Source organism: Canis lupus, chromosome 15, assembly GCF_048164855.1.
Source record: "Canis lupus baileyi chromosome 15, mCanLup2.hap1, whole genome shotgun sequence".
In the NCBI taxonomy this organism is placed as follows: Eukaryota; Metazoa; Chordata; class Mammalia; order Carnivora; family Canidae; genus Canis; species Canis lupus.
In genome coordinates, this window is record NC_132852.1 from 20,796,307 (window position 1) to 20,814,507 (window position 18,201).

An 18,201-nucleotide genomic window follows, 5' to 3' on the forward strand; every position below is an offset into this window, starting at 1 on the left:
CCAAAAGTCATAATCAGAGCAGATGAGTCATATGAGTCATACGCTGTAGAGACAGGGATTAGAATTAATTCTGTCAGAGCTGTGATGTCACTACCAAAGCAAGTAATAACAGTTTACCTTTAGAAAGTCATGGGATGTAATCAACTCTTTGTCACGTTAAGCAATTAGATGTCTTCTGGGATTATAACTTTTAATCTCTCCCCTGATCAATTTGTTTTCCTTGAAAGCTTAGCCTGGGCAGGCCAGCAGGAGAACAAATGTCTCTTCACTGAACCGAAGAGGGAGGCTCTCTCTGATGCCCCTCTTCCCGGTTGGTGCTCTACAGAGCTTTGAGAATCAGCACTTTGTGCAGCCACCCCAAGGTAAAGGCTCCAGAGAACCTGGAAACCATGTGGAGGGCCACAGTAGACATTGCCAAGAACTGTTAACTGCTGGCCTGCTAGGAATTTTCTTCGAACATGGGAAATTTTTTTTCTCCCGAATTTACTGTAGGAAGCTGTAGTGCAGGCGAGCTGCTGTTCTCCTTTTACCACCTTGAAACTGAAAGAGGCGCACAGCCCCCAGTGCTGCCCAGGGCAGAGCACCGATTCTCAGGAGCGGATCTAAAACAATGTGACCCGGAACAAATCCGTTCCCCCTGGGTGTCTCAGTGGCCTGGCATACATATTTTTAAAAATCTGTCTCCAGGGATGCCTGGGTGCCTCAGTGGTAGAGCATCTGCCTTTGGCTCAGAGCATGATCCTGGGGTCCGGGGATCGAGTCCCGTATCCTGCTCCCTGCAGGGAGCCTGCTTCTCCCTCTGCCTATGTCTCTGCATCTCTTTGTGTCTCTCATGAATAAATAAAATCTTTAAAAAAAATAAAAAAATAATAAAAAATAATAAAAATCTATCCCTAGATGTTCTGTGTTGCTGCTTTAGATTCTTCTTGAATGCAGATACTTCAGTCTATTACTAAACCTGCCTTAATTAAATCTGCCCCAGTGCTCTGGGGTGAGGAATGTGCTGAAGGGGAGGGGCTTTATTTTTAACCTATAAACATTGGCATTCTCGTTTACACCAAGGTGGACAACAACACCGTGCTGGTTGACAAACTGAAGCGATTCCAGCAGGAGAATGAGGAATTAAAAGCTCGGATGGACAAGCATATGGCAATTTCAAGGTAAAAAAGAAAAAAACAAAAAACAAAACGGTCCTGCGTTTCCTGAGCTCCTCCCTTCCTTGAGTGACAAGTGTTGCTCTCTCAACCATGCTCCAGCAATGCGCCTCTGCAAGTGGGACTGAAGCATGTGGTTGGTTGAACAAGTGCTCACGGCCCCATGGAAAATTAGATGGGAACACTTTTGTGCATTTGCCACCACAGTGTGGGCCACTGCGGTCCCTGGCTTATTGATCCTGAGCGTGCTTTTGGGGAAGGAGCATCCCAAGTCCAAATAAGAAACAGCCCCAGACATAAGAGAGTCAGAAGACATGGAGAAAGGCTGTGGGAGGGTCACCCAGCCAACCATGACCCCCTCCCCAGCCTACCCCCCTACAAAGGTACTTTACCTTTGGCTCAGGCTCAGGTTCCTGGTGTGTGGCCAGCAGCCACACCCCCTTGCCCAGCAGTTCTGTGCAGGGCTCCCCTTTTGTTCCCAAGGGCTTGTTTCGGGGGCTCAAATTTTAAATGCTAAGCATTTTTTTTCAAGTGGTTTTTTTTGTTTTTGTTTTTGTTTTTTGTTTTCAAGGCAACTGTCCACCGAGCAGGCCGTTCTGCAGGAGTCTCTGGAGAAGGAGTCCAAAGTCAACAAGAGACTGTCCATGGAGAACGAGGAGCTGCTGTGGAAGCTGCATAATGGGGATCTGTGCAGCCCCAAGCGGTCCCCCACGTCTGCCGCTGTCCCCTTCCAGTCCCCAAGGAACTCCGGCTCCTTCCCCAGCCCCAGCATCTCACCCAGATGACGCTTTCTGGAAACCAGGAGACTGTCCGAAAGCATCTGTACAGGTCTGCGGGACTGACCCTCACCATGCTCACGGGAGCAAGAGCTACAGTGGTGGACGTGTGATGCCCACGCTGGGACTGGAGGGTCGCCACCCCCGAGGCTCCATAGGAGACTGGAATGCTGCAGGAAGACTTGCACCCAGCCCAAGAGCCTCCTCCCCAAAGATCTCCGAACGGATCTACATGGACACCGTTGCACAAAGCACTTAAAGAATGAGAGGGTCTTGTTCATTGCCTTTTTCACCTAAGCATAAGGGGAAAAAACTCTCAGGGGCCTGTTAAGATTTATAACCTTTATAATGTTCGTCACCACAGACACCTTCTTGTGATTTTTACTTTGGTCTGACTGGGGATGTATGAATGAAATGGATGCCCGGAGTGTCGTGTGTCTGACGCTGTCTCCTTTGCTGTGTACTCAAAGTCAAACGCGTATATCTGGGTATGTACTAATCAAATAATAGCGTACGCATTTCTGCAAAAGCCATAGAAGGAGGAGCAATAGTTGCTTGGATCAAGATTCTCTAGCACCAACTCAGCTCAAGCCCTTGACAGTGGGGAGCAGTAATGACAGGAAAGGCTTTGACTTGTCCGCGTCTACACAGTTCTGTATCCTTCTGGAGTAACTTGGCAGTGTTTTGGTGTTGAACCATGTCAATTGATGCTACTTAGATTTTTTTTCTGTAGATTTGTAACGTACCCATGTGAACCTAACGAGTCTACAATCTATTTTCTCAGGCTATGAGCAAATATAGAACCCTAACTTTTCTAAAAATCTGTATAAAGAAAAACGGCAGCACCAGTGGATTTGCTTCTGCCTTACTTTGATCTATGCCCACAGATTGAAACTATCTGCTCTCCCATCATCCTCATCCCCCCCCTTCCTCTTCTCCACACCTCCTCCCCCACCACCCCACCTCTCAGCAGAGCCACAAAGGCAAACCTTCTACCTCCTACCTACTTTTCTCTGGGACAAGGAATATGCTTTTCCAGAGCCAGCTCGTCATCAAAGTGCCAAAACCACTTTCCAAACAAACCAAGGCCTGGCTCTCATAGAACACATTTTGGGAAACCCTAGAGAGGATGAAGAATAAGTCATTAGCTATGGTAGGATTGCACGCTTACTGATGCGTAGCAACAGCCTGTTTCAGGCAGTGATGCAGTATTTAAAAAATAAAATAAAAAATTGGGGGGTGGTGGAGGAAGATAATGCTAAGTTTCCATGTACCCTTTGAGGAATCCTGCCATGAGAAAGTAGCAGAATAGTCAATGAATAGAAAATATGTAGTATACACAGCTCTGAGTTATATTTCAGTTTTTTTTCAGAACTTATTACCGAGTTATATTTCAGTTTCTTTTCAGAACGTATTACCTCCCCCAGTTCTAATAGTTTGGAGGGAAGTAGAAGGAAGAATTGTGGCTTTATCTCCTTCTCCCTGCAAGTCAGTATTTACTAACCTGTGTTGCTGAGGTCCAGTGGCTGTACAAGTGACCCCTATAGTGTAGTAACAGTCGGGATACTAGAGGTGGATATTTGAGTCCTCATTTACACACACACACTACATAGCGAACTGATATTCATGGTGCATGGTGGGATGCATGGTGGTTTTATTAGTGACTGTGTCTGAAGCCTTGAACCTCCAACAGCTTCTTATGTATATAACCTTCTATGTTTGCTTCTGATAAATGGGAATCTGGGTTCACTGCTGCCTCCTGGAATATCTCTCTGCCTGCCCTTCTGGGTTGTTTTCAATGCCATTAGCCAAAGTTGGGTTTGCCATCTCCTACACATGGGAAATCTTGTGCTGTTCCTTGCTGTCCTCCATACTGTTTAGGTGTCTGGGGAAATCAATCTCACACAATTAGTACAAAATGTCTTCAGATAATGGGAGACAACAGGAGAGTAGATAGGAAACGAGACTGAGAACTTTAAGATTTTTTTCCAAACCAAATGTTTTTCACGTAGGATGCAAAATGTTGGCACGTCATAAAAATATGGATGTGTAAACTAGTTGTGCTCAGTTTGTAGTGATGGAAAATGTATTTTACTTTGATCAAATAAATAATGCTGGAATATTCAATATAAGAACCGCAACCTCTGACCTACTCCACCCTCCAAAGAACCCAATTTTTCACCCTTCTCAAGACCCAGGTGACCATTTGTTTCCCAGGAGCTTCCAATGCAATGACCAAATTGGTCACAGGCTGAAATCTGGCTCTGAGAGCCAGACTTACAGGTAAGTTTCTCTGAATTCTAAGCTGTGTGTATTGGAGAAATTTTGACTGATCTTAACAATTTTGCTGTATAAGGTAAGAAAATGGGAAGAGCTAAGCTCTAAATATTTTTGAAGATGGTAAAAAAGCCTAAATGAGGTTGAATCCTCCTTGATCTAGAAATCTATCTTGTATTGAAAATCTTTCAAAACACATACTCTAGAATGACCCATCTAGAGCTAGTACTTTGGAGTGCAGCAGCTTAAAAAAGCAAATTAAATTCATTTTTTTGATAACTTTATATGCAGCATGATACATAGTTGAACCATGTACTGTTCCATTTTTAGATCCTCATGTATTATGGTTGTGTTATCAAATAGTATCTTAAGTATTGACCCAGGCATGCTGCCAACAAGTCCTTCTGGGTGTACTTCCTAAACAAATACTTGGCTCATTTAATATTTTTTATAAAAACTTGCTCATTTAATAGAGTTTTAATTTTAACATCAATGCTTTTTTATTATAAAAAAGTAGAAAATGCATGTACATAGGTAAGCAATCAGAATACATGCTTTCTGTCAGAGGAGTTAACACTTCTATTATTAGACCGAGTGACTTCCTTTTAGTTTGGATGTCTGGGTCTGACTCACAGGGCCGGGGGTGGGGTTTGGCACTTGACATCAGCCTCTGGCAAAGCATGAGTCAAAAGAACCCCAAAGCGGGTCATGTATATACGAATGAACTTTCCATCAATTCATTACACTTCATTTTCCAAGTCAGGAAAACTCAACAGTGGTGGCAACTGTAGTCTCCCCTTGGAGATTCTGAGCAGTGCAAATATAATATCCTACATCAGTGGTCTCCAAATCTTCGATTGTCATGACGCTCTGGGAGATTCTTGTGGTGTGCCCCAGGCCTCTATGGATCAGCCGCCAAGTGTCTTGAATTGTCACAGGCCTTTCATCCTGTTGAATGACACCCCCATGCGCTGAAGCACAAGCAACAAGCTGCTATAAACAGCTCCCATTCACCCTACACCGTTGGGTGTTCTTTTCAAAGTGTAAAATACGTACTTAGACTATTTGGTATGTGTAGCACAGGGGAGCTTTTATGCTGTATAAACATTATTCTGTTTGGCACGTTCTTTCTGCTCTTCAGTAAATGGCTACTTAATACAAAATTTATTCTTTTGGAACCCCAAGAATGTGGAACTGGTATTAGGCAAAAAAAAAAAAAAAAAGAAAAAGTTTCCACTGCTCTCCTCTTTACATTGCTCACTCACTGGTTCTTAGTCTCAGAATTTAAAGCCAAATGTGAATGAATAAGAGCTCCTAACTATTCAGATTTGGGGGAGGGAGAAGTAGAATTAGTCAAATATGCCAAAGGACTCCAGTGGGGAGAAAAGTTGTACCGAGGATAGGTAACATGATGCCCTTGATGACATAACTCCCTATTTCTAGAAAGTAAGATGGTCACTTTTAAGATGCTTCATCCAACTTTGGTAATAAGAATGTAGTGTGTTCTGGATTAGTTTAACATAACTGTAATATTACCAATGTTAATAAATACCCTTTCTGCTCATTAAAAAAAAAAAAAATCTGTTGAGCATCATTGATGTCTTTGAAGTGTGGCAACACTTCCTTTACCAGGAAACTACTTTTCTCTGGGGAGAGTTATTTTCCACCAATCATAGCCCGTAAGCCAGAAGTGTATTGGCTACTGAGTCTGTCTTGGGAGGCCAAATCTCTTCTGGCAATGAAGGAATTATTCCATGTTGGTAGCAAAGCTGTTTATTTTAGTGAGCAAAACAGGCACAGAGGCTAAATGGGTAGTTATCGCTCTTTGGAAAGTCTATTTTAAAATTATCTCTGGCCTCATAGCACCTTTTTGCCATGGCCTAGGCTTATATGCCCACTTGGTGGATGTCCTCACCACAGGGCACAGTTTGTATGGGGAGAGCACTCTGCTGGAAACTAATTGGCCTCCAATTGACCCAGCATTGGGGGTGGGGAAAGAGGGAGGCCCCATCCTTGCTTAAAGGTTATGAAGAAAACCAAAAAAAAAAAAAAAAAAAAAAAAGGTTATGAAGAAAACCTATAGAGAGAGTATGCTGAAGTGCCTAATGGAATCCACTTCTTCCCTGTCCTTTAAAAAAAAAAAAAAAAAAAGATACTTTTAAATATACTGAAATCTCTTAGAAAACCAATAAGCCTGCACTTCTACCATAGTTCCACATATTTCTCACACTTCTTAAGTTCCTATCTCTTCATTTAGGGGTGAGGATGGGGGACAAAACTGTGAATGGAGAGAGCCCACCCTTACCTTCTGTCCTGGATAGATCCACCTGAATTCCACCTCCACATCAGGTTCCCCTAGGACAGTGCAGAGAACACTGAGGTCATCCCCACTTCTCACTTTGTTTGAGGATGCCAAGATGGTTGTTGATGGAGGGCCTCTGGGAACTGAAAGAAAGGAGACAGGGAAAGTGAGATGGAATCCATGAGTTTGTCTCTAACGGAAAAAAAATCTTGAGACCTGCTTAGTTCTTTGAACGGAACTGTAACATTTCTGCCTGCCTTCCAGCTTTCCCAGCCAGCTTCAGGCCTAGGCTATCCCACCACTTCTGGTTTCCTTGGATGCCACCTCTCTACCTTGATGGTCCAGGATGGGGTACTCATCCAGGACTCCTGGGCCCAGCCATTATATTTACACTAGGAGAGGAGGCTCAAAGTTCTGGCAATAAGAGGAATAAGAAACATGAGAAGAAAGTGTGTGGGGAAAGAGCAAGCAGACTATCAGAAAGGGGCAGTCTGGGAGGAGGGCAGCTGAAGGGGTGAAAAACAGACCAGTGTGGGGCTGCCCATCCTCAGAAGGAAGAGGAGAATGTCTGAATCTGAGGAAAAAGACGTTTGCAGGAGGGGCACAAATACTACATCTGTTCATAGTACCTTTACTTCACAGCACTGCAGAAACGTTTCTTCACTAGGGGTTCGTTCCCCCAGGACATTTTGATGGCAGCCTTGAGCAAGGCAATGGATTAGGAGCTGGGACTGTAGCAGTAAACAACATAGACGTGGTCTCTGAGCCCTTGGGAGCCTCTAGTCGTGGTCTGGGGAAGGCAGACACTGAGCAAGTAATTGTACAGTAAATGTAAAACTTGAGCTGTATTATGAATGATGGAGAAGCCCAGTATGTTCTAGAAGTTCAGAACAGTCTGAAAAGCAAGGAAGGCCTCCATGATTGGGAGAGCAGTGTTTGAACTAAAACCTGAAGGGTGAGCCTAACAGGTGTCCCTAACAGAGGGAGAAGCTAGGAGGTAGCCGCAGCCTGGGAATCACAGTGTGCAGAGCCTCCAAGGTGAGGAGGATGAAAGCCAGGTGGGCTGCAGGTCAGGGAGGAGGAGGAGTGCAGAGGCTGGTCCAGCAAGCACTTGAGTCCACGAGCAAGATTCTGACTAGAGGCCTGAGAAAAGCAGGAACCTACTAAATGGCTTTAATTTTAATTCTAATCAGCTGCAATGTGGAGGACAGAGAGAAATGGGGAAATCAATTGAAAATGTAGTTGTATTAGTCCCAGGAGCAGATGACGACAGTTTGAACTTTTTTTTCAGTAAGGATGGGGAGAAATAGGGCATGAAAAGTAAGATGTGAAAAGGATTTGATGGAAGAAGTGAAAAGGACTGGGAGGGAAGAGACAGGACTGTCAGGGTGACTCCCAGTTTTGGGCCAGCACATGGGTGACTAGTGCTATTGCTAAATCTGGGAAAACTGAAGAGCCAGGTCCTGGAGGAAGACTCAGTTCGAGGCAGGGCCCATGAAGCAACCAAGTGCAGATACCAGATTGGGGGTTGGACACCAGAAGCTGGCACTCCCAGAGCTGGGCCACACACACTCGGGAGCTACCGGTGAGCAGACATGAAGCAGAGTGTGGATATGGCCGAGGCTGGCCAGGAGGAGAACAGGCATAAGAAGAGTGTCTTGTGGACCTCCAACATTCACAAGCTGGGGAGAAGCAAAATGCTGACAAATGAGAATGTGAAAAGTCAGGGGAAAGGAAAACTTGAAGCCAGGGAAAAGGCATTTCACATAGGTGTCATGTAATCTAATAGGATGAAGACGGACACTTATCTACTGGATTTAATAGCCTGTGAGTTCCAAGGCCCTGAGCAAGAGCTGCTTTGGTGGGACACAGGGTTGAGAGATGAGGAGCGTGTAGGAGAGAAGGAAACACGGAGAATGGGGAGCACCCTCTCAGGGCATTTGGCTGTGATGGGATAAAGAGAAGACCTTAGTGGATGGCTGACGATGGTCAAGGAGGGTGTAGACTTACTTGGCGGTGGCGTGTGGGGGTCCATTGCCTGCTAAATCCCATGGCTGAGAACGAGAGGCAATAAGGAGTCCACATTCTCATTTCGGAGAACCATTTGTTCTTGGGGCCACTCATGCCTCTTCAGGGCTGCTCAAGCAGCAGGATTGCACACACAGACCACCCACCTTGGTCAAAGAAGAGTTCTTGGGGAAAAGTACATGAAAAGGAACCATTTCTTCAACTCACCTACAGGGGCTGTGGGCAGGGGGTGCTTTCTGTCCTGGAAGTCAGGAGAGGGAACCCCAAAAGAATCAGTTGTTAAGGGGACAACATGTTATCCTGCAGTAGGAAACTCTGCTGGCTGCTCCTGTGCCACCGGGGCAGGGACAGGGGGCCTAGATTGTGTCTCTGCTGTAAGTTTCTCATTCTGACATGTTCCAGAGTTAGGGGAACAGAAGGACATAGAGATGTCAGGGGCTATATCCTTTCTGAGACCACACCACATCATGGACCAAAGAGTACATGTGAACAGCAGGGCCTTCAGCAGAGGACCCAAAAGGAGAATCGGGTTGAATCCGACACAGGCATATGCCCGACAGGGGCTGCTTAGGGGTGAATTCCTTATCCATGGCAAGATATTGGAGCCACCATCTGTCCCATTGGGTTCAAGGATAAGCCAGGTCAGTAAATACTACCAAGAGACAACTGCCTCTGGACTGCAGCCTCTCTCCTTCTAACCCCTCCACCACTACAACCCTCCCACCCCCCCCCCCCCCACCGACTCCGAGATGCTGGAGTCACCAGTACCGCCTGCATGCAGGTGAACAGAGCAGAAGCAGACTTCATGTCAAATGTAGGGTTAAAGATTTTAAATGAACAGTGTTAGAAACTGGAATGAGACTGTCTTACTAATCAAAGTGCCTGTTGAATGTCGAATTGAACTGAGATCATTAAGGGACCCACGTCCCTTAGGAAAGTGGGTTTCAATATGGCAGAGTTGAAGAAGAGGAGAAAGACGTATTTCATACATGAATGAACTCACTGAGTCAGAACTCACTAAAATCACTCAAAAAATAGTTCCATTTTTACCAGAGAGATTTGAGCATACTTCAGTTGTGTCAAGAAGTGGGAAATGAGGCCAACTGGAAGAGACTGAACTTACCCATCCATAGCATTTGCCAGTAGCTCTTGGCACGGGAAAGGCTAGAATCATGTTCTCCAGGGTGGTATTTCCATGGACAGTGGGAGGACAACAGATGGGCAAGGAGTTGAGGGCACTGACAGAAAGCATAGCAATGTCAAGGCCTGCACCCCAAGCTGGAAGGGCAGGAAGGGCAGGAGGGCACTGGGAAATGTGGGGAGGAGGGTAGAGGTGAGGACAGGCCCAGCGGAGTCACTGATGACTGAGCAACGATCTGAGCAGGGATGAGGCTGTGTGTGAATTGGACGTCTGACTCAGCGAGTGACTATCCAGTTAGAGCAGCTGTGGCTGAGGACAGGCTGAAGTTGCAGCTGAAGGAGGTGTTCCCGAGGTGGAAGGGATGAAGTGGTCAGTGAAGCAGGCGCGATGAACTCCAAGTGGATGTTGATGTCACCCAGAAAGTGAAGTGACAAGGAGGACAACGAGCGAACAAAGGCAGTGACTGGAAAGGAGACGAGAAAGGTGGTGAAGCCATGAGACTCAGAGTAGCAGAGGTTCCTAACAGAGGATGGGAGGGCGAGGGTGAGGAAGTGAGAATGAGCACAAGAAAAACTTGACCTTGAGTTGGGGAGGGATGGTGCCCTTAGGAGACCATGGATTTTGGTTACAACAAAGAGGATGCTCTCATCAGAGAGGATGTTCTAAGAGGTTGGAAATACTGGAGAATTGCTGATCCATCACACAGAGGTAGTACCAGAGTGAAGAGTGGATGAAGGGAGTTGAGGCATGTTGGGTCAGGTCACAGGCAATTCTAGAAATGGCGGTACAGCAGAGGAGCCTTTAAGAGCAGCATTCTGTGCCTCCTAATTTCCATCCACAGTTGGGAACAGCAGTACATGATACTGACCAGCCGGAAGAGACTAAAGTCTCCGTACTGGTAGGAGCAGGCTCACCTTCCACGTAGAGCAGCTGGTACTTGACTGAGATCTGAGACTTGCCCCCAGCCTCCGCCTTGCAGTAGAGCACCCCCTGGTGGTCGGAACGAGGTTGCAGATACACAAAGCCTCTCTTCACATCATAAACAATGTCTGTCCCATTGACTGGGATTTCCTTGGCTGGGAACTCCCTGTGGAGGGTGACTTTGGCTGACAGGACAGTCACCCGACAAGGAACCACAGCCTGCCTGTCCGGGTTCAGGTAGACAACATCAAAGTAACTGGGAGAAGGTACAAAGAGTTCTCCTTTCTCTGCAAAGGGAAAGATAGAGATTTATTTATTCTGGAGAAACAAGAGTACTTTAAGGATTTTTACATTCTTAGGGCACAAAAAGGGACATGCCAATATACTCCGATACTAAGTTTTTATGCATAGAAAAAGCTATTTTTTTAATGCTTCCCCCCCCGCCTTTTTTTTTTTTTTTTTTATAAAACAGATTTTACTTCCCATCTCCTTAAAGGAAACAAAGAGGTTTGAGATCAAGCCCGAATCAGGCCCATGAATTACCCCACTGAGGAAGCAGGGAAAGAGACTGATGTCTTTAGGAGGTTAAGAGAAATTTTAAAACTCTTGAACAATCTGCTGTGAGTCTGGAGACGTTAGCCCCAGAGCACATGCTCCGTAATGGCCCAGTGGGAATGGTTCCCAGCCCAGCAGAACCTCTGAGAGGCCCAGCCCAGCAAGAGTGCTGGTATCCTCATATGTCCTTACAACCCAGAGGACCTCATTTCCTGCCAAGGTCAGTGGAAAGAGAATCAAGTAAGGACAGCCAGTTCACTAGTCTCAGGTTCTGAGCTCTGCTTGTCTAACTCTAGGCTGGGGAATTCAGTCCATTTCTTATATCCTCCTGTTTGCTCTGAAATCACTCTCCCTGTACTTTAAATTCTGATGATGGCATTTGGTCTTACAGAAATGAGAGAAACAAGAACCGGCTTGCCCATACATTTATTCCTGAGGAGAGTCAAGGGACTGTGGGTTAGGGTTTTGTTTTTGGCATGGCACATTAAATCCTTTGTTTTCTGGATGATTCTGTGAGGGAATATTATAGTTCTTGCTAAGAGAAATCTTTGAACGTAATCATACTCCAACATTTATTAAGTTGTTCCCTGTTTTTCCCTCTCAATGTTCCTGAAACAAATAATTCTTCTTGGCTGTCTCCTCCACCAGCCCTCATTGTGTCAGTTATATGATATTTTAGGTTGGGGACAGAATTCCTAGACACAACATCAAATGTCTTCATGGATCAAGAGTTCTTTGGCTATGAGTGCCAAGTTCAATGACAGGGAAGTCTTTCCCTGGCTCTGAGATGGAGAAGGAATTGAAATAGGTCATGGCTCAGTGAATCTCCATCTTTGTAAGGCTCTATATCACACTGAGTGATTTGTGCCACTTTCATGATAAATTGGCTGAAAGTTAAGGGGCACTTTGGTCAATGTTGTATCTAAAACCCATGTGTTCACACAGAGTAAGTCTATATCCTTGGATGTATCACCATAATCTCTGTGCTTCTACATCCCATTTGCACAGAGAAGAATCTGGAGTAGTAAAGATAGCTTTTGAGCAAAAGCACTTGTGGAATTTCTGACTGTGAGATTTAGAAGCGACATTTATTTTAAGGTTTTATAGAGGGAACTGAACCAGTAAACAAAGCCAGGAAAATAAGTGAATAATCCGAATTCCAGAATATAAAAATATGATCTTGTACTATAAAACAGTCTTTGATTAAGGAGGGCACATATGATGTGATGAGCACTGGGTGTTATACTATATACTGGCAAATTGAATTTAAATACAGAAAAAAAATATCTGAAAGAAGTAACCACACCAGTTGCTTTAACAGAAAAAAAGACATATTTGTAATTAGCAGATTCCATCAACCACCAACAAAAACTTTGCTGAAGTTCATCTAAAAAGTTTTAGATGACATATGACCCCTGCAAACATTTGCAGCTACTCAAGTAGATGGCAAGCATTACTTTAAGAAAACTAAACACATGGAAATTCAGATATTCAAAAGAAAAACTACATAGGCTATAAATTCAAATCCAGATTTCAACAAACTCCATATTTAGTAAAGTGCGCATTAATGTGGTTTTAGTACATATGATAATTGGTGCCCAAGGCTTTGCCGGGAGAAAGCCCTCCTGTTGGTAATGTTCTCACCTCCACCAGGGTGGTAGTTACATGCGTATACTCATTTGAGGATAATTTATTGAGCTGTATACTTATATTTTGTGTAGCTTTCTTTATATATACTTCAATAAGAGCTTAGAGAGAGAGAAAAATAACCCTGAGAGCCTCCCACCCCAGATAAAGATTAAATAGAACATGTGGCAGTCGCTTAATCAAAAATTGTGCAAATCAACAACAGTCAAAAAGAGGCTTCATAGTGTTTGCAATCAAACTCTGGGAAACACACAAACATAATGAATGCCAGACATTTCTCTATGTGGGTAGCGGGGCAGCATATGTTCTGAAAGAATCAGAGCCAGCAGCGGGAAGCTCAGCTTCCAGAATAGCTCATCTTGGTTTCACAAACCCACCCATGCCTGAAAAGATAAATGCTAAACCCTATACTGAAAATCTAATTGGTCTCTTGGCTTGGTGTGGAGAAAAGAGAAAATGATATAACTCAAAGGTCATGTCCCTTTTTCATCCAGGTTTCTTTAAAGTTGAAGTAAATATTTTAGCCTTCCTGGGATTCACTAAAGAGCTTGCCATAAATTAAGAATGAGGACCTGGCTCTGAAACTCAGACAGCCCTTAACCCTAGTGGGATGTTCAGCTCAAGGGGTGGGGGAGGGCCTTTAGTTCAAAATCTCAATTCAAAACCCAATATTTTAGGAAGATGTGCTAGTGCTAATCATGGCAGGGAATCTTCATTCTGCAATTTGAGATATGGCATCAGTCCTTGTCCAGGATAACAGGCTCTAAGGGCACATGGGCATTTCTGTGCAGCACATTCCAGAACGAGGCTCACAAGGGATTACCTATGAACAACTGTTAGCAATTCTCCTGACAACACCACTTATGCTAGCTAGTGTCCTTCTGCCTGTCTATCTACCTATCACTTTGTCCTAGAAATGGATCAGGGCAGCAAGAGCATTAGATCCCAGGTCAGGAAAATAAGGGTTGACTCTTTCTCCCCACTACTGACATGGAACACTGAACGAGTCACCTTGCCCTTTCAAGTCTTGGTGTGAGCATCATAATTTCTAAAATAGAGACAGTAAAGTAACTTCTACTTATTTCCTGGGGTGTGGTGATAACGGAATGAGATACATGTGACTCCCAAATCGCAGAGCGCTCTGCTAATGCATCTTCTTGCTAGAGAGGAGCTATGTGGGAGGAAAGGGGACACACATGAGATCCTGCTAAAGTATTCACTAATGGCCAGGTCTTAAGATCATTTGGGTCACAGCGGCTACGTCAGTGGAGGTCTGAAAGGTGGAAGGATTCAGGATGTAGACAAAGCCCATAAAAGAAAGCCTTCTGGCTTCATCCAAAGTACTAAGGACAACAGTAGCACCAGAGGGTGGCATTTGTAGGATTCTGGAAAGCTGTTCCTTACCTCTGAACCTGTTGGAGAACATTGTGCCCCAAACGTCATTGTGTAGACAGCTCTGCAGAGAAAGGAGACTGGCAAGCTATTTAGCAATGCCTCTTTCTCCAAAAGCAAATTTTACCTGGCAGAAACACACCCAAGGCTGCCCAAGAAGAGGTTTCCCTCTGACCTGTGCATTTTTAGGGACCTCACTTGGCACAGGGATGGGGCTGGAGCCACTAGGGCCACAACCTTTGGGAATCTTGCCCCCAAATTTCCACTCACAGTATTCCTAGGAACAAATGTGAGGAGGCCTTTGACTGAGCATCCTATGACTATGGAGCTCTAGAAAGGTCATCATAGGTCCTGAGAGCACAGTGACTAAGAGTCTGCAGCCATGCTGTCCAATAGAGATTTGTGTGATGATGGGCATGTTCTCTGCAGTGGCCAGGAGGAGCCACCAGCCACATGTGGCCATGGAGCACTCCAAACAAGGTGAGTGCCACTCAGAAATTGAGTTTTAAATTGTTTGATTTTAAGTAATTTCCATATAAATCTAAGTAGTCACACATGGGGGCGACTGGGTGGCTCAGGCGGTTAAGCAGCCGACTCTTGATTTTCGCTCAAGCTGTGATCTCAGGATCATGAGATCAAGTGCTGAGCATGGAGCCTGCTTAAGATCCCGTCTCTCCCTCTGGTCTTCTACCCCTCTGGCTTGCACACATTCATTCTCTCTCTCTCTCTCTCAAAAATAAATGAATAATAAATAGTCACACATGTTTAGAGGCTGCCGTATTGGACAATGCAGGCACAGACTCTGGAATCAGACTGGGTTCAAATCCTGGTACTGTCACTTACCCATATGACCTCAAGGAAGTATTTAATCTCTCTAAACCCCCTCTTCCCGTGGAAGCAATGGAAATGCTGTTAGTACTTACCCTGGAGGGTTGGTGTGAGACTTGCATGAAATGATGGACATAAATCCACAGAGCCCAGCAAACAGGGAGTGTTCTCAATATCTCATCATTAGATACTCAGAAACTCTGGCCCAGTCCAGAATTCTGAAGAATCCCACCAATACACCAAAGAGTTTACCTGTGAAGAAGATGTAGGTGGAGCCTGTTTTGGTCTCGTCTTTCCTGCAGATGTACCCGTGACAGAGCTGCCCCCAACAGCTGAACTCGCCCGTGTCGGCCGCCGTGGAGTTGACAAGGGTCAGCTGGCCATAGCGCTCGTGCTGCTTCACGCTGTCAATAAAAGCAAAGCCAGCTCACCTGGGCTGGGGCCTTGCAGCCCCCACTCTCCACGACACTGTTCCCATACGTAAATCCCTGGTGGCCCAGGCAGCGTGCCCTCTCAGAGGGCACAAACTACGAAAAGCAGACTTGGGGGAAACGTGTTTGTAGGGGTAGGGTGGTAGTCAGAGAAGCTTCTAAAAAGAAGAAATGACAATTATGTTTACAACTAGAGGAAATTCTGGAGTTTAAGTAAAATCACTGGTACATTAGCCACACACCCAGAGACACTAAACCAAAGAGCTCTGGGCAGGTGTTGCTTCTCAGGAGTTGGTTTAAACAGCAGTCAACATGAATGAAAGCACACACCATTATCCAGTATGCAAGATCTCTGGGATCAACAAGCATAAATCTCTGAATATGAGCTTGGAATCTCTGAGATGCCACATTATTATAATAAAAATTAAAACTTCCCTTTGGAAGTTTGGGGGGGAAAATGCTTGGTTGCTAAGATCCTGAGCCCCAGTGATGCAGCCCACCTCTGACACAGTATTTAGAACTTTGGGGCATTTAACTTTTCCTCTAGCCTCACACACTATTATTTCTACTTTAATTTTTTTCATTTTGTCTCTTGTATTTTTATCCTGTTGCATGTGAATATGTTTGCAAACTGCTTCAGTTCCTTCTGAAATGAGGAGAGACATAAATGTTAACATTGAACACTTTTATTAGCTGATCATAATGGTAATTAATTATATGATATTGTGACAGGAGCCCAGATGTTTCATCAATGGAACAGATGTTCCCCTGCGGCTTATGAGCCTCTGCATGTAGGGATGCCAAAAGAAATGGTTTTAATCTGAGGATGCATCTCAAATATCTAAATGGCTCACCCCTCTGAGGTCCATATGCTTTTGTGATGTAGTTGAGATTCTCCTGTTTGTATTTTGCAGCAACGTCAGTGTGGTCACCATGTTAAATTTAGCACACAACAAAACGTCAGGTTGGTCCTAAATGCAGCCCTGTTCTGGTTCACCACTGAATGGCTGCTTTGCCCACCAGTTCTGCCAAGAGGTGCCTCTGTACTCCCACTCCATCAACTGCCTCCTTTCAACCGAACGGAAATCTCTCCTCCTTCAGGAAGCTTTTAATTAGAATCAACTCTGGATTTCTCCTAGTGATGTAATTAGCTCCCTTGCTCTCTCATGGGTGCCTCAGACACCCATGGCTTCCTGTTATTACAATGGATGGTAAAAACTTCTGAGGGCTGGGACTGTGCCATATTTGCTTTATATTCCCTAAGCAATAAATCTGTGCAGAGCACACTGTAAAGATTCCCTAGAAATGAGGGCATTGAAATTGAATTGAACCACAGGGTTAGAACTGGAAAGACTCTTAAAAAGAAGGCATCCTGGGCAGCCCGGGTGGCTCAGTGGTTTAGCACTGCCTTCAGCCCAGGGCCTGATCCTGGAGACCCGGGATCGAGTCCTACATCAGGCTCCCTGCATGGAGCCTGCTTCTCCCTCTGCCTGTGTCTCTGCCTCTCTCTCTCTCTCTCTGTATCTCTCATGAATAAATAAATAAAATCTTTAAAAAAAAAAAAAGGCATCCATTCAGTGATATATGGAAAAAAGAAAGTACTGGAGAGCTGGGTGAAGAAACTGGATGAAGAAACTGAGCCTCAGAGAGAAGTGACTTTCTTGAGACCCACAACTGGAGGACACTAAGTAAAAAACTTGAATCAATTAAGTATGTACTGAATAGCCACTCATTAGATAAGCAAATGCATATAAAGCACTGCATGCCACACCAGGTTCATTGTATTGTTCTGATTATAGCTTAATTACATATAATTGCAGACTAGTAGTAACTATTGTGACTACCAGATGTAGTCAATGACAAATAATACACACCCAACACTGGAGATAATTAGCACAGCAAATAAGAGTAGATCTCAAAGATACTACAATCCAGGCAAGGGGTTAAGACTAATATACATGAAAGGATCAGGGAATGACAAAAGGGGAATTCACAACAAGAACAATAGGAATTCTGAAAAGGGATTCATCCCCGTGGGTTGAAGAGGCTGAAGGCAGCTTTGAGGAGGAGGTGAGACAAACTGGCCTTTTAAAGGCCGGGGGTGGAGTGGCAGGGAAATGAGCTCACTTGCTCAGGAAATTACAGCACCAGCAGGGCTGGGATGGACCTGGTCTGCTCATTTTACCTCAATGCCATGGCCTGAGTGCCTGGTGGGTGGAAGGCACTCAATACTGATTTGGGGATTTAATATATTATCACAGAGGAGATGGTGGGAGGGGGTTGGGAGTCACCAGGCATCTGCTTGAGAACAGGCAGCAGAGATCCTCAGATTTGGAGGTGTTAAGTGGTGGCCCACATTAGCCAGGGCAAGAGTGAGGAGAACACACGTGGGAGAGGCAGGAGGAAGAGGGGGAGGTAGGACTGAGAGCCTGTCACTGTGATGAACAGCAAGGGAAGTGCTGGGGCCAGTCTGGGTGTTGGCAGAAGAATGGAAGCAAATTCAAGGCATTTTTTCTTGGGAGACATTTATGACAGACCAGGTATAAGAGGTGGAAGAAAGAGATATATTAGTCATGACCACTTAATTTGTATTTCTATGTGTCGGCAAGAATGGAGTTTTAACCAACTGAGATGGAATCATTGAGAAAAGAAAGGAGATTAGGGGGCAAAATAATAGATCAGCCACTGGAGATTTTGAATTTGTGATGAATTTGGGTCACTGAAGTGTGGATATCAGTTGATGTGACAG

The 18,201-nt window shown here is 44.8% G+C and overlaps 2 protein-coding genes across 9 annotated transcripts in view; one reads left to right on the top strand and one right to left on the bottom strand.

Moving 5' to 3' along the window:
• The window catches only part of MTUS1 (microtubule associated scaffold protein 1), a 166,735-nt gene extending 161,299 nt beyond the window's left edge, over nt 1-5,436 (top strand). For 5 of the 8 annotated variants that reach the window (XM_072776164.1, XM_072776167.1, XM_072776165.1 and 2 more), the window contains 2 exons: nt 1,063-1,160; nt 1,726-4,065. In XM_072776164.1, the coding sequence (XP_072632265.1) occupies nt 1,063-1,160; nt 1,726-1,939 (312 nt within the window). In that variant the 3' untranslated portion in view covers nt 1,940-4,065. Of the gene's footprint in view, nt 1-1,062; nt 1,161-1,725 lie in introns of all 8 variants that reach the window. The other 3 variants (XM_072776169.1, XM_072776170.1, XM_072776171.1) reach the window with 2 other exon arrangements.
• The window catches only part of PDGFRL (platelet derived growth factor receptor like), a 65,136-nt gene continuing 51,617 nt past the window's right edge, over nt 4,683-18,201 (bottom strand). The window contains exons 3-6 of the mRNA XM_072776172.1: nt 15,274-15,425; nt 10,593-10,886; nt 6,513-6,652; nt 4,683-5,155 (exon numbers count right to left, since the gene is read on the bottom strand). Of these exons, the coding sequence (XP_072632273.1) occupies nt 4,967-5,155; nt 6,513-6,652; nt 10,593-10,886; nt 15,274-15,425 (775 nt within the window). The 3' untranslated portion in view covers nt 4,683-4,966. The remainder of the gene's footprint in view (nt 5,156-6,512; nt 6,653-10,592; nt 10,887-15,273; nt 15,426-18,201) is intronic.